This window comes from Wyeomyia smithii, chromosome 3, assembly GCF_029784165.1.
Source record: "Wyeomyia smithii strain HCP4-BCI-WySm-NY-G18 chromosome 3, ASM2978416v1, whole genome shotgun sequence".
Taxonomy (NCBI): domain Eukaryota; kingdom Metazoa; phylum Arthropoda; class Insecta; order Diptera; family Culicidae; genus Wyeomyia; species Wyeomyia smithii.
The window spans coordinates 143,409,218-143,433,722 of record NC_073696.1 but is presented as its reverse complement, the minus strand read 5'-3'; the positions used below and the strand labels follow the sequence as shown (position 1 = coordinate 143,433,722).

At 38.5% G+C, this 24,505-nt stretch overlaps 1 protein-coding gene and 1 pseudogene across 4 annotated transcripts in view; both read right to left on the bottom strand.

Annotated features, from left to right (window-relative positions):
- The window catches only part of LOC129726956 (cAMP-dependent protein kinase catalytic subunit 1), a 187,990-nt gene extending 164,722 nt beyond the window's left edge, over nucleotides 1-23,268 (bottom strand). For all 4 annotated transcript variants that reach the window (XM_055684273.1, XM_055684272.1, XM_055684271.1 and 1 more), the window contains exon 1: nucleotides 21,688-23,268. In XM_055684273.1, the coding sequence (XP_055540248.1) occupies nucleotides 21,870-22,931 (1,062 nt within the window). In that variant the 5' untranslated portion in view covers nucleotides 22,932-23,268 and the 3' untranslated portion in view covers nucleotides 21,688-21,869. The remainder of the gene's footprint in view (nucleotides 1-21,687) is intronic.
- On the bottom strand, nucleotides 743-2,466 carry LOC129728630 (uncharacterized; annotated as a pseudogene).
- Nucleotides 23,269-24,505: the final 1,237 nt, after the last annotated feature.

The window sequence follows — 24,505 nt, the reverse complement described above, 5'->3', positions numbered from 1 at the left end:
TCACAATCAGAAGGTACCCATTCACCGCTCATGCGTGAGCCATTCAACGCTCACTTTGAGTTTCATAAGTATTTGTCAGGTTAAATTCAATTTTAGAGGAAACTTGTTTATTAAATTTTCAGTACTTACAGATTATTATCACGACTTGATTGTACAGTGGTTTTCTTTTTAAATTGAGCTTCTTTATTTGGTGTTTTGCGCTTTAGTGTTTGTATGCGTTTAGCTTTTTAAGTGACTCTTTATCGAGCTTTCGTTTTTGTCTCTCTATGCGTTTTTTCGCCTTTAGTTCCTCCGCAGCTTGCTTTTTTTTCTCTTTCGCATCCATATAGGCCATAAACTCTTCACTAGTAGCTACTGACGGTAGACTTGTGGCCATTTTGGCTCGTGACCCGCGATTTTCAGTAGCAGGCATAATGAATACTTCGTCGAAACAATCCTTTGCACTAATAACTAAATCCTTATCTTCCCTAGTATTTATTTTATCTGCCAAAGTGTTTGTATAACTGGTGTCTTCAAGTTGAGTAGGTATGTCAGCGCCTTCCAAAACAGTTGTATTTTTATCTTCACCGTCGAATCCTAGAAAATCCTCGCTGTAGCTGCTTCGTTCGTCCTGTTGGTCTGGATGTAACTTTGCCCGTATGTTCCGCCATACCTGATACAGATTTTTATCTTCTAGTGGTACATGCCAGGAGTCCGATTTTACTTGTCGTTCAAACTCTGCTTTCTGCTTTGCAGTAAGGAATGTTTCAAAATTTTCCAGGAAGTTGTGTTCTATAAACGGATGTTCGTTATCGGTCGTCACCGTTTCCTTGACACTGTCAGGTTGCGTAAAAACAGCAGACGGGAGCGATGAAAATTTGATTGCATTAGGATTCCACGGATAAATGCCGGAGCCTCGGAAGCTACTTTGGATAACATTGACTATATTTTCAAAACTTTTCAAAGTCGAAGCGATAAGAGGGCAGATTTCAGATTTGGAAATAGGTCTCATTCCATTTTTCGATCGAAATCGCAAGAGCTGCTCTTCCCATTGTTTTTTTAAGGGCGTCCTACGTCAAGCGGTTGGGTAATATGGGTGGAGTTAGGGTACAGACATACAAGAATTATACCAGCCTGTTTGCAAAAGTCGGCTACTTGAAGGGTGGTATGACTCTTATGTCCGTCCACGAAAAGAAGAATGGGAAGTTCTACGTTGTTTTTAACAAGCCACGGCTTAAAAATGTTCCTAAGAAAGTCGGAAAAAGCGTTACTGGTCATCCAGCCCGATTCTGTTCTTCCGATTCCCCAGCCGGGTGGAACACTACGGATGATGTGAAATGGAATTCGGCATTTGTATGGCAAGAGTATCAACGGTGGAATCAACGTTCCGGCAGCACTAGTCGTAAAAAGAGCTGTGTAGCTCTCTTTTTCATTGTTTCCGAACACTGAATATATATACTTAGGTCCCAGGCATTTCCTTTTTCTAACAACTAACTCAAAGGAAGTTTCGTCAAGGTTGAAAATTCTGTCACGGCATTCCAATAAATGTTTCAAACCTTCTGAATCCAAATAACTTTCAATTTTTTCGAACCAATCTCTGACATCTTCCTCTTTCACTGTAACTCTGTACCGGGCCATCGTACTTGGTTTGCAGATCTTAATACTCGGATGCCGTTTCAAAAATAATATCATCCACTTTTTTCCGGGTACACCATTTTTGAACGGTGTTACTTTTTAGACCTTTTTAGATACTGGGCGACACTTACACGGAGTTGGTTTTTAGTTACAGGTGTAAGCATTTCATCCGTTTATCATTATCCTTCTTATTAACATATCTCCCACCACGCATACAATCCTATCCTTCCTAGAACCACGGACATTGCGCGTACCCAAAAAGTATTTCTAAATTGTCATTCATCACTAGGTCATAAATTGCAAGGCCACAGTGACACCCTTTTTATATTTTGTTTCCACTGCTTTCCGCATTCCGCATGGGCAATTGCTTTGCATACGCTGCGTTGCCCATTCCAAACATTTGGTCAACACATTGTTGACTGTTAGTTATTTTGTAAACAACATGATGGTGGCTTGAGCTTGGGTCTAGCATGTAAGACTAGGTAGTAAGTTATTTGGTAAGGAAAATAGATTCATTATCGTTTGGACTAGCCAACTGCTTAGTCCTTCCAAATAGAACTATCCGAACTTGCTATGAATGAAAAAGTACGAAAGTGACCAAACAGGAAATCCTGCACGAGCAACAGAGATGGCCCACTTTTCTATTTTAGTTTCCTCTTCCTGACTAAGAATTGGTGACTTTCCAGGCGACGAATTTCCCGGATACTTATAGTTAATCTTGTCTCTCAAAGTTGATTGTGGAATTCCGTAAACTTTAGCAGCATACCGGACGGAAACTCCACGACGAACCATTTCCAAAGCTTGTTCTATGTCCTGCTGCTTGCATTTACTTAGTTTTCTGTTAGATGACATGCTGTGTGGAAGAATTTAATAAATCAATTACGAACAACAAAAAAATAATCGGAATTAAAAAACATAAACGGTGAATGGGTATGGGCGTAGCGTGAAGGATCCATTTGCCGCTCATTCAAACTTTCATAAAACATGTATAAGTACGCATGTTTTATAATCCTTTTCATCTTTTTCCGGAAGCACTTACCTGAAAAGGCAGCTCTGAATAGATTTTTCGGGAAAAATAATACAAATTCTCGGTTCATTGGCTTAAAACCACAGATGACTATTTTGGCGAGTACATGCAGCAACGTGAAAAAATGGCGTTTAAGAGAGACACGGAAAATAAAATATTTATTCTTATTGTGATGAAATGGTTTTACAATGAAAAGTTTTTTACGCAAGTTTAACTATGCTTTGCTGAAGTGTCGTTGAAATTTTTTTTCATTAAATGTGTTTTGCTATGGAAAAAAATAACATTTAAGTAAAAAGTGAGCGGTGAATGGCACCCTCACGGCGAATGGGTACTGTACGGTATTACGCAACATATTTTGATAATTTCTAAAACCCGTTTCCTAGCTCATAAAAACTAGAGAAATAAATGAAAATTGTACATTTCGTAAAACGTAATTGCTATCAGATATCACTCAGGTATGCAAATTCGTGAATGAATAAAACAACAAAAAACTGATAAATATTACGACATTCCCGGGGATTGTTATTATCCGCTGCAGCTGTTTTCGTTCAGGTAACTCTTCCATCATTGAACTGAAGCTGTGTGAAACCTTTAAGCTCAAGTCTTGAGTTTATTAGGATTTTTCGAAAATTCACTTATTTGCAAGCCATCCAGAAATTCTGTTTTATGTTCAGAGTCAGACAACAGCTTCGCCATTTTAATTTCTGGTTATTTTCGCACTGAGAATTCACGTGATACATCCTGTTTGACGTTGTCAAGTTCACGTAGATGGTACGTGATTAACCATGGTATGCATGAGATTTTCACGTAGATGTTATGTTTGTCACATAAATCATGCAAAATGACAGGAGATGAACAAGTATAGGAACATTCACGTAACAATCACGTGAAAATATTTTGAGTGTACGATGAAGACATCCATTTTTGTGACGAAAACGTGAAGACATTGGAGAAAACATGTGAAGACATTGAAAAATATGTGAACGACCCGAATTTTGCATTAGTGCATTAGTGGTGATCTGTATTTTTTTGCTCGACAGTTTTCGATTTGCCGGAAAGTTTTTTCAGCCTTCGGGCTTCGGGTAGGAAGACTTTTTTTCGCGGACCAGACTTTTGAAAAAATTATCTGGCATCCCTGCTCTCACACCAGATCGCGGTAAACAAGTGTGTTCGAGTGTTCTAGAGAAAAGGAAAAATCATGCGCTCACTCACGTCAGATATCGTTACTGTGAAGCATTCTCAGCTGTCAAAATTCCGTTTGGTAAAAAGGGCAAAATTTCGTGAACCTCTTTTCTTTTCAACTGCGTACCACGCTTTAGCGCAGAATGCAGTTCAAAAGGGAATTCATTTTTCTATCTCAATCCCATGTAAAATTCAGGCACTGAATCAGGCAATGAAATTTCTTCTGGTAGCTGGTACGCAGCTAAAAAAAATCATAAACCGAAAGGGAAAACAAAAATCACTTGCTGTGAACACTGCTGTGAAGTAGCATTGGCCAAAATCTGCAAAAGTATCGATACTCGAGCATCGATGATTTTTCACTGGTCGTTTCGATACCAGGTAGATACCGCACGCGGAGCATCGATATCAGCTGTATCGATATTCCACCTGCTACTGTCTATGAAAAGCGGCAACTTTTTTGATCTTCATTACGGTCAGTCAGAGATGGCAGATGTTTTTTAAAAAAGTTTACAACTGCTCGAAAAACTGACAAAATCTGCTTGAAATTTGGAAGAAATCTGGCCGTAATTTGAAAAAAAAGCGTTTGCGTAGGCAAAAGTCTGCAGAAATCTGCAAAGATTTTGAAAATGTCTGCGCAAGTATAAAGAGACTCTGACAAAAATCTACAGAAACTATGGAAAAACTGCAATTATTTGCCAAACAAAAATCTGCGTTTTTCAGACAAATCTGCACATTTGGTATCCCTGCGGTCAATAGACCTAATAGGACCACGGTGGGAATTATATGTTACATACAAATCAATGCAATAGCATAATCGTGTCTGCGGCCTGATTTGGAATTTCGGGCAGCACAAAAGTTCTGGCGTTTGATTCTTTATTGTCTGCCTTTATACAAAACAAATACCACGAGTCCTTGCAGTGTTGAGGAGATGACTTAATGAAGAAAAAAGATGTAGTTCAACAATGTTAGGAATATTTTAAATAGGGAGCAATAAACATTGTGTAGTGCTCCAAAATGGTACAAGACATCGACCTAATTTAAGTCAAGCTTCCGTTTTATGTTAAGAGTTCTCCGTTATACAATCAAATCACAATTTCTGGTGGAAATGTTGCATTTTGGTCTTCAAACTGATCACTCTCATATTCAAACATAGCTAAAACATTTTAGAATGGTTTTCTAAGTTATATTTTCAACTCAATTTAGTCATTTTTTACGCGTTTTCATAAAAGTTTGAGACAAAACTCTCGCATAGGAAGACTGCTGTATAATTATTGGAATACTAAGCCATTCACCACAAAATGCTTGTCAGGTGAGTGACGCGGCGATTCCGATTTTGCTCTGCATAGACAGTATTGTCAATTGCGAAACAATTTTCTCGCAAGAGACACGAAAACCATCTTAAAAGTGCGCGGATTTATGCAATCTGTTGGTGTCTTTTGCAAAAAGGGTCAAATTTCCGCGCTGTTTGTTTAGGGGCCATTCACCTTCCACGTGGACGGCTTTGGGAGGGTATGTGTAATGTCCACGGTCCATACAATTTTTTTGGAATTTATATGAGCAGTTGTCCACGGAGGGGGAGGAAGGGGGGGGGGGGGGCGAAATCTGTCAAAATCTGTCCACGTGGAATGTGGATGGCCCCTTAGACATTCAGGCAATTGGTCGTATCCGTAAATTCACCGATTTTACAATTTCCCTTCAGTATCGGAAAAATATCGGGATGAAATTATCGATCCAGCCTAATATCAACGTCAGTTGCATCGATAGAAAAAATTCCGATATTCGCGCCCGCGGTATCGATACCGAAAGTATTAATACGGTATCGGCCAATGCTACTGTGAAGCAAAATGTCACTTGTTCTTGCACGGAATAATGAGCACTGACATTATTCAGGTACTGAAAGAGTCAGGCAGTTGGTTGGTCGTCTCAAGCCCAGCGATGCCAGATAGAAAGACATTTAGCCTACATTCAAAATATTTTTCACGTTATAGTTACCGGAAAAGTTACGTGAATATTTTCCACTATCGTTTTCTAGTAGATTCTACGTGATTGTCATTTGAGTTCATCATGGCCTGGTGAGATGAATTATCCTTTGAAACTTAACTATTCAGTAGATGCATGTGAGTTTCACGTAGAATTCATCTTCTGGTAAACGACGAATTTGCATACCTGAGTGATTTATTACGCAACATATTTTGATAATTTCTAAAACTCGTTTCCTAGCTCATAAAAATTAGAGAAATAAATGAAAATTGTACATTTCGTAAAACGTGATTGCTATCAGATATCATACAGGTATGCAAGTTCATCAATTCGTAAATGAATAAAACAACATAAAAACTGATAAATATTACGACATTCCCGGGGATTAATATTGCCCGCTGCAGCTGTTTTTCAGGTAAGTCTTCCACCTTTGAACTAAAGCTGTGTGAAACCTGTAAGCTCAAGTCTCGAGTTTATTAGGATTTTTCGAAAATTCACTTATTTGCAAGCCACACAGAAATTCAGTTTTATGTTCAGAATCAAACAACAGCTTCGCCATTATGATTTCTGGTTCTTTTCGCACAGAGAATTCACGCGATACATCTTGTTTGGCGTTGTCAAGTTCACGTAGATGGTACGTGATTAACCATGAGTGATGCATGAGATTTTCACGTAGGTGTTATGTTTGTCACATAAATCATGCAAAATGACAGGACATGAACAAGTATAGGAACTTTCACGTAACAATAACGTGAAAAATATTTTGAGTGTGCGATGAAGACATCCATTTTTGTGACGACAACGTGAAGACATTGGAGAAAACATGTGAAGACATTGAAAAATATGTGAACGACCCGAATTTTGCATTAGTGCATTAGTTAGTGCAGTTTTCGATTTGCCGGAAAGTTTTTTCAGCCTCCGGACTTCGGGTAGGAAGACATTTTTTCGCGGACCAGACTTTTGAAAAAATTACCTGGCATCCCTGCTCTCACACCAGATCGCGGTAAACAAGTGCGTTCAAGTGTTCTAGAAAAAAATCAAAAATCATGCGTTCACTGGCGTCAGATATCGTTACTGTGAAGCATTCTCAGCTGTCAAAATTCCGTTTGGTAAAAAGGGCAAAATTTCGTGAACCTTTTTTCTTTTCAACTGCGTACCACGCTTAAAGCGTGGAAAAATTTAGGAATCGAACAGAATTGAAAAAAGTGCAACAGAGTGGGTTCGTAGCTTAAAAAAAGTTATTTTTTTATAAATCACGTTTGGGCAACCTGAAAACATTTTTTTTTTAAAAGTGAAATATTCTACGGAAATGCTATAAATAATCTTATCTTTCAATTTAGGGCTGAGCACCTTAACTTTTTCAACATCAATTTTTTTGGGACACCCTATTCGACCCCACTCTTCTGGAAGAGAGGGCTCATACAAATGAAACTCAAATTTCTGCTCAACTCAATAACTTATAAAATAAAAAACAACCAAATTTGCATGTGGAGGTTTTTGGGTGCAAAACATGATTTCATGGTGATTCGACACCCCTCCCACTCCTGGATGTGAAAGCTCTTATACAAATCATTTCATTTCTTTTCATTTCATTTCATTTTTATTTTGCGGTAGATGGTGGGGCAGTTGGAGCCAAGTCTGTCCAACCCCGATATTCAAGGGAGGATAATGGCTGACTGGCACTTGCGGGACTGTATGAATGCCATTGGAAGGGATTGGGGAAAGATTGGGAAAATGTTTAAGCGTTTGAAAAAAAATAAATAAAAATATTTAAAAAAAAGAAAGAAAAAAAAATTAAAAAAATATTTAAAAAAAATGAAAAAAAAACAGAAAATTAAAAAAAATATTGTTTAATAATAATAAAAAATATTTAAAAAAATTCATACATACATACATAAACACATAAAAAGAAACACATAAACATTCACAAATACATCAGAGTAGGGCGCCGATTTGTGGAAAAAAACTGAACCTGATAGCAGAAAGCCAGAACCAAAGTCTCCCCGTTTCATGCGGGCCCTAAAAACAATCCCAAACCCATCGGAAGTCGATTGGTCCCACCCCCGCACCACAAACCCGCATAAACACCTGTACGAAAGAAAGAATAGAACTGACACATAAATACTAGACCAAAACGTGATGCGCCAAGAGTGAGATCAAAAACTCTTGTAAAACCGTTGAATTGAGGCTGCAAAGTAACAAATCAGGAACTTAATATTTCGTACAAAATATGTGTTGTACTTAGATTGCATTTTTCGAATCACACACAATTGTAGTTCAACGAAATGTCTTTAAGTTGTGCTCAATGTTGTGAGTGAGGCATTGGAACTCAAACGTTGCGAGTACAAACCTCAAAATTTATTTATTCTCACAAAGTTCATGACACCTTACAGTGCGTACTTTAGTCATGCGAAGTTAAATCTGATTACCAGAATTGTTCAAATAAAATAAAACATTAGCAGATGGTTGCCGGGTTTACTGTTTTTCTCTTTGTTCTCCTCGCCTTACAACACAGACTCTTGTTTCTACTACTACGGCTACTACACAGAATTAGGCTACTGCACAGAATTAAGAAGTATGTAATTAACACTTTCTAGATGAGAACAGAGCTTGCACAATGTGGTCTGGTCCACGTGTGAAGAGAATTCACCAAAACTATTAACAATCAATACTGTCATGAATCCACCCCACATAAGAGACTGCCGAGATCAGAGTAGGAAGGCTACAACATAGGTATCTGATTCTCATGATCTCCCTTAGCTCCCATCCGCCACCCGGAAGCACACGACCTTGGGTTGTCAAAGTTGAAACAACTTTGTGGCTCTATCTTGAAGGGTTCTGTAAAGCTATAAGAACCCAAGATTGGAACTCAACCACCAAGCCCCGGGTGTGAGAACTCTTATACAAATCAAACACAAATTTCTTTGGTGGTTTGTCACTCCTCCGTACTCTGGAAGGGAAGGGAGGTATCGGAGGTATCCCATACAAATTAAACAGATATTTCAACGGAAAACAGCCTAAAATGATCGGGTCGATGCACAGGAGCCAAAAATCGCTTCCAGACGCCATTTTTAAATTTAAAATGGAAACTTCCGGTTTCTAATACGGGTGTTCCCGGAACCAAAATGACGCCCAGAGGCCAGAAAATGTTTACAAATGCCAAGAAGGCAAAAATGTCTAAAAATCCAAGATGTCGACTGCAGGTTTCTGAAAAACAGCCAAAAATGGCCGATTTTCACCCAATATGAGTATCTTCGGAACCAATATGATGCACAGAAGCTAAAAATCGGTCACAGACACCATTTTGAATTCTAAGGTGGCGACTTCCGGTTTCTGGAAAATAGCTGAAAATGACCAACAACCATCCAATATGGATATTTCCGGAATCAGACGAACGCCCAGGGACCAGAAATTGATTTCACATGCCATTTTAAAATCCTAGATCGCGACTTTCGGTTTCTGGAAAACGTCCTAAAGTGACCAAATACCACCCAATGAGTATTTTCGGAACCGGAATGATGGAAGGAGCCAAAAATAGACATCAGACACCATTTTGAGTTGAAGGATGGCAACTCTTAGGAAACAGCCGAAAATGACTGAATACCACCCAATATGGATATCTCCAGAATCGAGGTGATGGCACAGCAACCAAGAAGCGAGGATGTTGTCATTCCGATAAAATCAATCATTTCAAATGACTTGACTTTTCACTATGATCATGTCCTATGACCGATTCATCGTGCATTTGCAAACTATAAACGAATCACAAGGAATAATTAATTTGGAATGTTTAGAATTATCTAATTAAACACAAAAATGGACGGGACGAAGTTTGCCGGGTTAGCTAGTATACGTATATTATTTGTTATTAAAAATATCATCTAAAAATGTTCAAATGTAAAAAAAAGATTTTGAATAAATCTTGGTAAATGAACAAAAAAATTCACAAGTATACGCTGGCTCTTACTCTTCTATTACTTGTGTCTTTAGGAATTTACTCTTTCGATATTACTGCCGTTTCAAGTATGGTTGTCCTACAATGAAGCAAACATAACTTATAACCGTTCCAGACATGTTCGATTCTTGTTAAGTAATTTATGGTTTTTATGGAAACCATATTCATGAAATAATCATTTCATCATCATCAGCAGCGGGGCTTATTGCGTGAGTCACTTCACGGTGAATTGACAACCGTAATAGGCACGGTGAAAGCGATTCCCATTTGATTTGCACGCGTCTTTTTTCACCGTGGGATTTTTTCATTTCGTTCTCACCGTGAGGTGACATCCGTAATAAGCTCCAGCATCATTGCAGTTTTTCCTTGATTGCACGCAATAGAAGTCGTGTATCGCTGCAATGATAAACGACGAGAGACTAGCGGCGCTCTGCTCCTCATATACTGTGCAGTACTGTTGCTTCTACCAGCATGTTTTCTTTCAAGACATCAGTTTTTGTAACGCTCTAACAGCAGGTTTAGATGTTGTTCAAGAAAAGGATTTTCCAAAAACCCTTTACCTGCGAAACATCAAATTAGTCTAAGTTTATGGAAGCAAACATAAGTTGATACAGAGAACGTTGATCACAGGGAACGGTTGATGTCAATTCATGTCGTCTGTGCCAGAAATGCACGCATGTGATTGGTTCATTACTCGCGGAAATGTCTTTGAAAATCAATTTTTACCGCTTAGCAATGAAATAATAGTGATAACTAGCGTATTATAAATTGCCCAGCATTTTATCTATCCAACAACGTATTGGTTATGGTTATCCATTAGGTTAAGGTGGGGCAAGATGAGTCACGGGGCAAGATGGGTCAGTGCCGTTTTTGATCGTTGTTCGGTCTGGGGAGAACTCTTGCTAAAGCAAAGTGGACTGTATTCGGTGAAACGAGCAAAGGGAGCAAGCGTCAATCAATCAACTCTTGGAAGCTCTGAAAAGAACTGGGGTTTGACTTTGCTCTTTGCCGAGGACGAAAAACTATAGCAGAGTTGAACAGCTTCTTCCTACTGGTGATGCTTGCCTACTGGTTAAAACAAAACTGAAAACTGCACGATGCGACTGCTGCTTTTATAGCGTCGCGCTGGGGGTGGGGTTTGATGGTTTTCGCTGATTGGTTGTTCGGTTTCTGTTGGAATGAATACCGATACCGCGTGTGTTGTCGGCAGTAACGACGGCAGTAACGACGCCAAGAAGGCATCCTTGCTTAAGTCGGAAATCACCCTCAAATGCACGGCCTTGGATGTCATGCACACGAAGACAGACACGTAAGCTTTGACCAGGATCGGTCGGCGTCCACCTTGTTTTATCAAAAACGGGCCAGCATAGTCGACACCAGTGATTGCACATGGGGGCGACGGCACCACTCTTGATACTGGCAAGTTCTCCATCAGTTGAGTTGTTTTAATCCGGAAGCATCTGATACACTTGCGTGTAATCTGCCGAATTGTTGATCGAGCGTTCAAAAGCCAGTAGCGTTGTCTCATGGCGTTCATCAATCCAGACTGCCCGACGTGAAGCTGTTCGATGTGCATTCGCCAGATTAGAAGGCGTACTACCGGGTCCTTGTCCGGTTAGATGATGGGATGGTGGCTTTCAAACGGTAGATGGGAGCGATCCAATCGACCACACACGAAGTAAGCCACGCGTATGATACCTTCGGTAGCCGAGCGTAGTTCAGAAAGTGTTTGATGAGGATTTTTCTCTCGTGAGGTCGGGACCTTGATTCGACAGTTAGCAATGAATCGCAGGACATAGTTCATAACACGTTGGATCTTACGGAAGCTACTGTACCTGGAGAAAAACGGAAATGGTACAACATTCACAGCTGCAATGACGACTGGTTCTTTCAGTTCGGGATTTTCTTCGGGTACATCGGTGTCGTATTCCACTCGCTGGAGAAACTCGGGGCCGTTCCACCAAAGGTTGTTGTCTCTGAACTCTGGTAGTTGACCACGAGAAACGGTGTCGGCTGGGTTCTGCTGCGATCGAACGTATTTCCAGCGGTATCCACTAGTGTGTAATTGGATTATGGCGATTCGATTTCGGACATACAACTGGAGTTGGTTGAGCGGCTTCTTGACCCAAGCCAGGACAATTGTGCTGTCACACCAATGCACAATCTCTCGGAGTTCTATATCCAAGGCGGGTATTACTTTTACTAACCGGGTCAATAGCCGCGCGGCACATAACTCCTTGCGAGGGATTGAAAGTTCCTCCAAAGGAGCTACCTTTGACCTGCTGGTAAGTAGACGCAGCTTGGCTGAACCGGCTACGCAGGTAGATGCAAGCCCCATATGCCACGGTGGAGGCGTCAGAAAAACAATGCAGCTCGTGAGCAATGGCTCCTTCAAAGGTGACGCATCTTGGAAAGGCGATGTGTGCTAGCAGACATCAAGACTTGCGGTTCATTCCACTGTCGCGCTGTGTCTTCATCGACCGGATCGTCCCATCCGATCTAAAGTTGCCACAGTCGTTAAGCCAGGAGTTTTGCCAAAACAATTACTGGAGAGATCAATCCTAGAGGGTCGAAGAATTTTGCGATTTGCGAGTACATCACGCTCTTAGTGATACGGTGTTGGGGATGCGGCGACTGCTTCGTATCATTTGCGATGTACAAGGTATCGGAAGGTGAATCTCATAGCAGTCCGAGAACCTTGATAGCCTCGTTAACTCCACGTTCAGCCAACGGCAACCTCTTTTCTTGATCTTCTATAGTAATGTGGTCGAGAAATTCAGGAGAATTCGAACACCACTTGCGTATCGGGAATCCGCCGCTTCCTAGAAGCTGTTCTAGTTGTCGTTGAGCCTCGATGGCCTCTTATATCGAGCCTGCACCGGAAAGCACATCGTCCATATAAGTTTCTTCCTTCATGATGCGAGTGGCGATAGGAAAGGATTTACCTTCATCTTCGACGAGCTGTATCAAGCACCTTGTCGCGAAGTAGGGAGCGGATGCTGTTCCGTATGTGACCGTACAAAGCTCTAGAGCTCGCAGTGGTTGTGATGAATGGACTCTTTAGAAAATACGAAGAAAACGTCGGTCTTAAGGCGCGTGAAGTACTTGCCGGTACATCTAGGCAATGTCCCTGGAAAACCCAATCCTAAATTTTCCGAAGCGAAGAATGATGAAATGCAAATCATTCTGTACTACTGGACCCACTTAAAGAACTTCGTTTCGTTCTCGTTGAATGGTAACCGCACTATAAATCCTCCGCTCTCATCGCGTTGGTACGTGGATAGAAAGTGCGCTCCGCAAGCCACTTCTTCTGTTGATAACTTCGGAACGTCAGACACTTCCTCGATTTCCCAGAACTGCTGCATCATTCGCTCGACATCTTCAAGGGAAGTGTGGTTGGCATGCTAGACAGAAATGTTGGACATTTGTGGCTCGCCCGACGCAAGCGACCAAGAGAGAAAGCTGAGATGCTTCCACGTGATTGGTTCTTCCCCTAATCACCCAAGTTTCTCACACTGAGTGACGCTATAAAAGGACATTCCGTGTTGAGAAAAGATCATTCCCTGGTCGACCGTCAAGGCGAACAGTTCAGCTTTCCTTTGATCTGAGTTGGACCCCACCAGTGGTAATCTAATTCAGATATCGCTGTTGGAATACAGCCCAAAATTGGACGTGAACGGCACTGGGGACCATTGGAAGACTAGGAAGCCGTTTGGGTGCTGCCGATTGTGTAGGTTTAGTGTGTCGTGTATCAAGCGTGTGTGTATGTGTAAGTAACGTGTGTGTGTGTATTACGGGTATGTGTGTATTACGTGTATGTGTGTATAACATGTGTGTGCAAAAATGCATTTATCCGAGGTAAATATATTTATGACAGAATACTTGTATAGGCAACAAGTTAATTATTTTTCCTATTAGTACTTCAATTCGTATTTCTATGTTAGTGACCATATTTTTATGCTAGTTATTTTCAGCACTGAGCTTGTTTTGCGTTTATTTGTAACATGGGACTGACCGAAATTCATATTTTTCTAATCAATTTAACAACAAAAAGCCTTTTTTGCGATATTTTGAGAGCACCGGATGAAGAAGTTTTTGAAGTTTAAGCAAAAAGTTATGAGAAATTACATGGGACTGTTATGCATTAGAGATGGTCGGGTACGGGTATTTTTACCCGAAACCCGTACCCGACGGGTTCGGGTCGGGTTTCGGGTAACGTCAAAAAATATTTTACGGGTTCGGGTCGGGTACGGGTAATTAAAAAACCAAGGCTTCGGGTTCGGGTCGGGTACGGGTTTGAAAAATTCTCAATTGGTCGGGTACGGGTAATTCAATTTTCGTGCATTGTGAGAATTTAATTTTTATCATTTCGAGCCTGGGTGTTTTCTTAATGTCGATAATCGGTAAGATCGGAGAGAAAATCGCCCTTCCTCACTCAACGAGAGATCGCCCAATACCTATTCTGACAGTTGTCGGCAGTCTATGCACCAAGGGAATGACATCATGCTATCGCTTTCTAATGTTAGATTGAATAGTTCTTCCTGCAACGGTTTTGATTTAAATGGAATGTTTGTCGGGCTTTTTTCATAACTGTCAGGAAAACCGCGGAGCATTGCACAGTGGGGCGACTTAATACAAATGCTTGCCAAGTAAAAAAGTTTCGATAAATACGACAAATATATGGTATATACTTAATTTTGGGGTGCTGAACACGAATCTCCATTCCACTTTGTTCGGGTTGTAGAAATATAAGTTATTGAGATCAGCCACTTCTTCTGGAGCTGATCAAAGCTACATAAAGATATAAATGTTTCGGCTTACAATTATAGTATACAATCCCAAATTTGCCTTTCCTCCTGCAGATAGATAATGCCGTTACAGACCCTATTTTAAACTGATTTTGTGCATCAAAAAATTTGGGTTTTAATGAATTTCAATTAATTTTACTTACATAGGTTGAAAACCGATTTAATCTATCAAAGATTTTCCAAGACAACTTTTAGTCTATTTATGCCTAATAGATTATATTTTTATTTAAATTTAATTTTTGCCAATACCGTTTTCATGTAACTTACTTATTTCGAGTTTTACTAGATTAGAACTACTTAATTTAATGAAAATAAATGTAAAAATCGTGCTATCTTATTAGCCTGTATAAATTTCGCTGCAAATCACTGCGCTACAATCACCACTTCTGATCTTGCACCGTCACCTTCTCTATTGTTCTCGCGGTCGCTCCGCTGGCTGGTGCCACTGGTGATAACGTCAGCGCTGGTGATTTTTTCGCCTGATCCCGGGCAGCCAACTATGTGCAGGTGATTGACACACTTTTTATTTGGGGACGTTCATAAAGCACGTGACCTAATTTTTCATGATTTTTTAGCACTTTTCCCCTCACTTTTTTATTAAACAGAATTATACGATCTCTAACCACAAGCAACGCCACAGGGCGCCCTCTTTACAAAAACAGCTTACGTAGTTTTTGCACAACTCCATAAAATAGCCAAATTTCGCAAAAAAAAATTGTTTTTATAAAAATTAAAACAATATTATATATTATAATAGGAAATGAAAACTAACTACAAATCAACTTTTTCTTCGATGCCAAAAAAAGCTAGCTATCATTGAAGCTGCAGAGCGTTTCAAAGTAATGTTATCTTTTTTAAAAATATGCCAAAAAACGTCAGTATGCCGTGTTTTGAAAAGTTATAAAAAAATCAAATTTTATGATATTGCACCCAAATTTTGGACTTAAGCACTTGAATGTTATAGCAATAATGGAAAAATATTATGAAACAGCTGACGTTTAAACATTTGTTTTGATGGCCAGCGATTTCCCACTGTGCATTGAGATGTTTAGTACGAAACAAATATATGAGATTTGACCGCGATAGCATAGTCTCGGTTTGTACTGCGACTAAGGATGCCGCATGTGCAGAAATATCTGTTTTTTACCGATTTTTAAAATTTATCAATGACACCGAATCTATACTCAAAATTACAGGTTTTTGGCAAATGCAGTGAATTATCAAATTTTTCTCAAGTTATAAACTATATTAATTTTGACCTTTTAAAATTCGTTTGACCCTTTAATGTGTTTATAAAACTCTTCGTTTATTTTAAACTTTACCAGACATGCAGTTTTTTTGTGAAATGTTCATGGATTATTGTGTATGGTATTTATACGTTTGGTCTGTGTTATATACTATGGCTATGGCAGAATTAAATCTTTCCACCATAGTCCCTCGGCAAGCCTTCGTTTGTGCACTCAAGCACATACCCTTTAACTTTTTCGTTCTCTGGATCTACTACGTTCTAATTATTAGCATAACAGTCCTAGGTTTTTTCGCATATAAGCTTCCCTCGAAATCCTTTAAATGGAGTTCAACGTGAAATTGCCCTCTATATAAAGCATCCATTGAATCGATTCTATGTTATTTTGTATAATTGTGTCGAAGCATCAACCATAGAATACGATTTAATGATAAAAGTTATTCGAAGAAATTTACACTCGGTTTTGCAGCTTCATAAAAAAAATCGACAATTAGTAGCATTCTTAAAGGTGTGTCCGGATGTGTTTCTAGAATTACAGTTAACAGCGCACTTTTCCGGTTCCGGTCTGAACCAAGGATATCCGTAGTTCCCGATTACATTCCCCCATCCGATTCCGGGGTCCATTTATTACCGAAACACTTCCGTCAAACTGAGATTTAGAATCAGTTTCGTGCTGCTGCTTCAGTGTAGTATCTTCAAAGAATAATTAAATTGCTGGGGCGTTGACGAGCTGTTCCGAAGCAGCTTCCCCGAAGCCGATGGAGTGCTCCTCAAAATTATCGCCTTCACTTCTATAAATCTTTAGCAACTCAGCAGACATCTTCGAGCACATAAGTAAAAAAATGCCAAAAGAAACTTGCTTTTTAAAGAAGGGCCATTCACATTCCACGTGAACAGATTTTTAACGATTTTGATGCGGGTACATTGGAAGTGTTGGCAAACAAAAAGATTTTCAGGATTTAATTCGACATGCTCAACTTTAAACAGCTATAGCTTTTCCAAGAGACATTTTAACGCTTGAATGTCTTCGGCAAAGGCATTTAAAATACTATACCTTAACGCAATGCAGTGCATCAATAAAGCATTACTGAATTCTCTAGAAAGGGAAATGCGAAAAAGTAGGTTTTCCTATACAAATTCGCAATGCAATGCGCCAAGCGGAGACAAAAGCAATTGATTTCCGATAAGTTTAAAATTGTTTATGGCCCCATAAGCAGGGTTGTTACAGAAACCTTAATTTTGAATCCGCAAAATCCGCGCCATGGGGTTTGAAGATCCGCGCCGTGAGAACTAAATCCGCGCCGAAAAAAAAACTAATAAAAACTTACGATTCAGCATGGTAAAATTAATACCATCTTTAAAATGTCATGCTAAAATGTATAACTTGTTTGTATTTAGCTTAAAACGCAGGACAGACGACTTACTGCGGCCATGTTTAGGAATGATGCTGACCAAAAATGTGGTTTGGAAGTTCTTATATACATATGTAAAATGCCCGTAGCACTGATTTTTTCTCGTTGAAAAGAGTATGATTATGACGAGTAAAATTCTTGTGAGACATAAGTTAGACATAAAAAGTGAGAATTGAATTACGAGATTTGAGAAGTGTGGGTTGAGTGGTTCGATAAATACTTAAGATATGAAAAGTGGTAGATAACCATTTAATTCCGTATATTATCGGAAACATTCAATAAGTAAATAATAATCTTCATGAGTTGCAAACCATAGGAAGTTTAACTAAAATTTGCTAGAAATCTTGTTGAAAGTAATTTAAAAGGGCGAGATAAGTTTTAGCTAAAAAATAAAAAAAACGGTTATTAATAGGATTAAGTATATGTAACTCAGGAATAACGCCAAACTCGAAAAAATAGAGGCAATCGGAAAAGTAGAAGAATCCCTCAACTCGAATTCAGGTCTAACATTCAACTTATGTTTATCTGTAGAAACATGGAATAGACTCAAGTAAAAGTTTTTTAATGCAGGGAAAATAATTTTTCGATTTCCCGCTTTTTCTCGGATCTCCTGATGATAGATTTTATCTAAAAATCGTTGACAATCTTCCTTCTGCTTTTTCTCTCTGTCAACCTGCTCTTGAATGCCAATGGAATGTATGGAAAAAAATTAAACGTCGATCGTTTTACATTAGAGCTTAGAAGTTTTGTCTTCTCATGCAAAATTTGTTCTCAAGCGAACTTCGGGAAGAAGAGCCTCAAAGTGACCAATGAAAAAATTCACGTGGAACTGTTAAAAAAATTTTTTTTTATGGTAAATGTGTTGGAAATTCATAAACGTTAAGTTCTTTCATCTCAAAACATTTTTTTTTTTAAGTTTCGATCCTGGAACCAATGAAATGTTTCCGTAAAATAAAATCAACCGACACTCTGAATAAGCAATTTGAAAAGAATATTATTCAAAACAATCGGTGTAAAATGCGACTTTTCCAGGCTGGAAATCCGCATGATAAACCACGGAAATTCCGAAGTCCGCATTAAAAAAATAGTGGGAGGGTGGTATTCAAGACACGGCCGCATGACGATGACTACCGCACAGTATTCTTATATTCCATTAAAACAAATAGTAGAGGGAATTGCAACGCTTCTATTACAAAACTTCGAGGCACCAAAAGGTACCAGTTGCCGATTATTCTTGTTTACTGGTTAGTCCGTCCAGAATTCCAGACATTTCAGTATTTTGCAGTAGCCATGTACTACTAACAGCCACCAGCATTACGGGGGAAATCGGCCCGAGATGACCGGTACTATTTGTCTTTCCTCCTTTCAGTTGCTAACACCTAGCGTCCGTATGTAACCGGTACGGTTTAGTAATGAAACTGATGGGTTTTGATTGATTGATTTCTTTTGAAGGAACTTTAACCCCAAACGGTCATTCGTCCCTCTGCTTTGCTTAAGGAGAAACAGTCTCTTATATAGCTTAAAGACATACGCTGGATGATGGTGGTTTATCAAACCTGGCAGTGCCACACGCAGTGATGCCACATTTTCATCTGTATTTTGGAGCTCAAAAAATCTTATCACCTTGGTAAAATTTGAAAAAATCTGTAAAATAAAATCTGCATATGTACTGGACTTAGGATATAGACGTCAACGTCAAAAAAAGACGTGAAAAACCAAACCAAAAACTGCGTAGAAAACAATTTTAATACATTTTTAAACGAAAGCATGACAGTTTTTTCAGGAATTCGATAAATTTGAGCTCCTTTTTCAAAACAGTATACCACGCATCCTAACGAAATCGTCTTGAAAATTCTAAGATATATCAAAACATTGTTTTGCCAAAAAAGTTTTTTAATGACATCAATTTTAGATCGTTATAATTAAAAAAAAAAAGAACAATTATTTAAAAATAAATAATTGTTCTTTCTCAATCCAATGTATGTATTTTCCAAATCTAGGAATAAATTTGCTACAACTCTCCTAATTCCTCGGTTTTCCCATCTTTTTTTCCGGTGATTTGAAATTTCTGTCTTTTTTCCGTCCTTTTCCCGCTTCTCCTGGTAGAGTAGCAACCCTGATTAATAATGTACGTAGACATTTTTGTAAACAAAGCTTCGAACGACGATTTGATGCAACTGCTTCGTGGCGTGGGTTGCAAGGCAATTGCTTCTAATAGACCATCGCACTGAATCTTTCAATCTCACTGTTTTAAACATAGTTAGTGGTAGCTTGTCTCCTCAGTTAGTCTCGAGGTACGATGCTGGCCTAAAAAGCCAGTTGTCGTAGGCTCGAGTCTCGGCACGGGAGAGACTGTTAGTGTCAGTAGGATCGTAACGCTAGCCCGGCAATCGTCCTGTACGCTTGACAGTCGGCTGCGAAGTTTGTGTATAATAAACAGAAGGTCAAGTTCCGAACCGGATTGTAGCACCAAGGCTTTGCTTTGGTAGCTTTGTTTACTTTTGTATCGAACAAACAGTTTGAAATTAATAAAAAATAAAACATCAACAATATTGGATATTTGCATTTTGAACAAATTTGATATTTTCAAATAGAGAAGTTTTTGTTAGAAAAACTTTTTTTTCTTAAGAGTGACCATGCTGGATTGTTCAGAAGAGTTTCAATGAATGATCAATAAATTTCAGACGGTTTTCTATTCACCATCCCTTGACAACTTTTCTCAAATTCTTGTCATTACTGACGTCGATGAGACGCATGTGAGTTCAGATGCGAAACTCAGTCTAGTAAAGTCTGCACACTAAGGTGCCAACCAAAATAGTAATTTTTAGAAACCATATACAATATGTTCACTTGCCCGAAAAAACACCTAGTGAAAAATCGAAAAAGTGATTGAAGTTTGGTCTTGAAAAATCCAATAATTCGCCCAAGGGGGTTGGCTGTAGAGTTTGCAATCCCGGGAACGATTTCCCGGGAATTACCTAAACCCGGGATTCCCGGATCCCGAGAATAGAAATATTGATTCCCGGGATTCCCTAGCTCCTCGAAAAATTTTCCATACAATATTGCAATAAAACTAAATATCGTATCAAAACACGAAACTTACGCCGTAGAAGCGTGAAGCAGCTTCAAAGTGTGCATTATACGAAGCAAATATTTGCTTGAAATGACGATCAAAATTTGCTTGCCGTGTAATATCAAATTATTTGCTTAATTTATTTGTCAAAAATATATGCTGTCTTATGCAGTAAACGATAAATTGAGGAATATTTTCATCGTCTCGTCTTTTTTTTTCTACTGAGTTTACTACTAAGCGGATAGTTGCTTGATTTTTTCTTTGTTTATTGACAAAAAATTTTGAAACCTGTAAATTCATATAAAATAAAAATCCGTGAATCAATTCGATCAGAAATAAACAAATTAATAAAACTCAGTCAGTGTAACTTGGGTCGTGGCCGTGATTTCACATTAATTACGTAGGCATTCTAATGCTCTAAAATCTGGCTGCCAAACACTCAGCTTTATCTCCAACAAACTGAAAGTATTGGACTCTTCAGTTTCTAATGACATGTAGCAAGAGCAGGAATTGGTGGTTTAGAAGTATTCTAGAAATCAGACATCAGCGGTGATTCAGCGATCAGCAAAGTTTTACAGAAAAGAACTACATTATTTGGGCCTGACGAAAAATTGTCAGCGGATCTGAGGCGATTGTTCGACGATTGTTCATTAATTTCTGGAGTGAACTTGTATAAGTTGTGTTCTTCAATCCGTTTTGATAATTAAATTGCAAACGATTGTTTGACACTTTTTAATAATAAACTTTATTCGAAATCTCATTTTTGCTAAGGATTTTTTCCATTCCCGGTTTCCGGAATTCCCGGGAAATAAGATTTTTCATTCCCGTTTCCCGAGAAATCTATTCCCGGGAATATTGCTGCATGAAATTTCGTTTTTCGAAAAAATTTTTGGTGTCAGATAGCTTGAAAAAACGTCGAGATCTGGTATCATCTGGAAAAATCATGATTTTTGTGATTTTTTGGATTTCTCAAGGTCTAACTTCGTTTTGCGCCACCCCATTTTCAATACTGACCTGAAATTTTGCACAGGGTGTTTTTCGGGCAGGTAAACACTTTGTATAGGGTTTTTTCCCTAAATTTTTTGATTACTTTTTTCTCATAAAAGTGATTGAACTCTGAAAGGGTGCTGCAAGCCCCTCAGTCGATATCCTGATTTTTAGGTAATTGAAAGCAAGGTTGCAAGGCTTTCCGCAAAATCCGCGCCATGGAGTAGTAAAAACGCGCCAAATCCGCGGCGACTGTAACAACCCTGCATAAGGAATCAAAAAACTTGGTTCTACAAAAATCTAATCCTTTGCCCCACTTTAATGTTTGTACCTAACGGGTAAGAACTTATTTTATTCAGTAATTGTTCACACAAAACATTTTGAAGAAAAATGGTGTACTTACACAAACATGATAACAGCAGTTTAATTTGAATGTTCCTCATGTTTAAACTTGTACTTTGTACTGAATCGAGAACTAATCAGCTATTGAATGGGAGTTATATGTATGCCTAATCCTCTCTTGTTGATCGATATATATCTTTATATATTACTGTTATATTGATTGCATTTAATTCTAGTTCCTTATTAAAATTCAGCAAATTCTTTTGCGCATTTTTCAGTACTTGAGATCCTTAAAGTTTCCTCTTCGTAATCGTCGAAATTACTTGTATCTCCTGGACCTTTACAGCGAGGTATGAATGGAGCTTCAATTTTTTTTTGAAAAACGGCAATCCAATCTGTAGATGCGAACCATCGGTGGCCTTTAATATCATTGACACCCGCTTTGAGATTGCCATAGCGTTTTGTAAGATCTACTTGCAGAAGATTTCTTAAAAGATCCTTCAATTCTGAACCAAAATGTGATGGAAAGCGCACTTTTCCTGATACAATTTTTTCATAAATCTGTATGGGTTGATCTGCAAAAAACGGTGGGTAACCTGCCGCCATTTCATACACTAGTACTCCCAATGCCCACCAATCAACCGCTTTATTGTATCCTTTACTTAAAATTATTTCTGGTGCCAAGTATTCAGGAGTGCCACAAAGAGTCCATGTTCTTCCTTTCACGCGTTTAGCAAATCCAAAATCAGTTACCTTTAGGTATCCTTGAGAGTCGATTAAAAGATTTTCTGGTTTCAAATCACGATATATCAAATCTAAATAATGAAGATACTCAAATGCAAGTACAATTTGGGCTGCATAAAACCTGGAGTGCGGTTCTGAGAATCTACCAACTTTACGTAAGTGCGAAAACATCTCTCCGCCAGGTACATATTCCAGTACCATATAAAGGTTAGAGTTATCTTTGAAATGAAATTTCAAACTAACCAAAAATGGAAATGAAATTGCCTGCAATATTCTTTTCTCATTGAGAGTATGCTCAACTTGCTTAAGCTTGACTACTTTTTGTTTATCTAAAATTTTCATGGCGTAATAATCTTTGGTTGACTTGTGTTGTACTATCATTACTCTTCCAAATGATCCAGTTCCAAGTGTTTTTATGCGCTCAAAGTCGTCTAGTGCTGCTGTGTTTGTTGGATTTCTTTTCCATTTTTCTTCAAAATCCTCTTTAGCTAGATCTAAAAATTCTTTTACACTTTCTGCAGCATCAACTTTTTTATTTGTGGACGTTGCATTGTTCCCCATATTGATTTTTTTCGGGTAATCTAAAATATCTCAGCTTGTATGTTTCTAGTTTTACATCTAATATAGTTTAAAATTGTTCGAATTCCATTGAATTGATTGTCGGTTATTCGATCCCAGCTGAATACTCGGAAGCAATAAATCCCTTCTATACAGCTTGTTGTTGAAACACCACACTTGTTCAACAACTTCTAGATACGAGATCGAAAGAGTCGTTAACAAGAACTAAACGTTAGAAAACTTTTTTAATAATCACTGACTCGTCGATTATTTATCAATGAACGCAACACACAAACACAACTATCAACTGGAGCTATGTGGTACTTATAATAATTTTCGTCTAAATCCAGTGAAAAATTTATGCTTGAAAAATTGTATAAATTTTACATTATCGTTCAGTATAGAGGTACTCAGAGAGAGAGATGAGCGATGAAGATACTACAAGGTATATAGCACTAGGGTTGTATGAAATGGTGACGTGGGACTCAACACTGTAATTGGTGTAATAGGGGGTTTTAATTTGAAAAATACCTGCTTTTTCTTATACTAATCTATGACCCCCTTTTCTGTACGCACTACGTATTTTTTCTCAAATCTCTACGATTTTTCTTTAATTTTGAAATTGAAAAATTTGATATTATTAAATTTTCACTAACTGGCAAGTAGTGCACAAAGTGACTTTTCTGCTGCTGGAAAATATAACCCTGGTAGGGCACAAAATGACATTTCTGCTGCTGGCTTATGGAAAATATAACCCTGACAGACTACAAAGTGACATTAATACTGCTGTGGAAATATAACCCTGGTTCGCGTGTTATGACAGGGATGCCAAGTGTGAGGACATGTCTCAATTTCGAAGACATTAGAGCTCGTGTGGAAAAGTGGAAGCTTAATAGTCGGTTGATTACCCGCATCCGATTTAAAGTTTTCACTGCGATTTTTGCTAACTTTTATTGGGGACCATGTTTACAGATTTCTCATGTGTGGATATTTTTTATGCGGAGTGTGAAGACCAGTGGTGGGCACCATTCCGCTAATTCGCTAATTCGCTAATTAGCGACGCTAAAATTCAGTTAGCGATTCAGCGATTTCGCTAATTTTTGAGCTGGTTAGCGAAACTGTTAGCGTCGCTAAAATTTTGGCCTTCGAAACGCTAATCGCTAATTCGCTAAAGTTTGTGGAGAAGCGACAATAGAAATATTTAGAAAAACTGAGAATTGCTGATGGCGTACGTAAATTGCTTCGAAAGATGACATACTTTACTGCGAAAATTACTTTTGTCAGTTTTTTTAGCCTAGAATGGAGTTCCAGTTATTGTACAAGCCACAGGAGCATTTTGAAGAACAAGCACAAGGTCTAGATTGAATTTTCGGCACACCAAGAACTTTGGTAAATTGCAATGCGCTTGAAATTATGACAACTTTGGTTCCACTTTTTCGATTCAGATAATAATTGAATTGTCATGAAAACATTCCTAAGAGTATCTATTTTCAATGCAAGCTAAATAACTTTTGTTATTCTTGTTTTTACAAAATCAAATATGAATACCGTTTCGTGAACCTCTTACTGTAAATAGC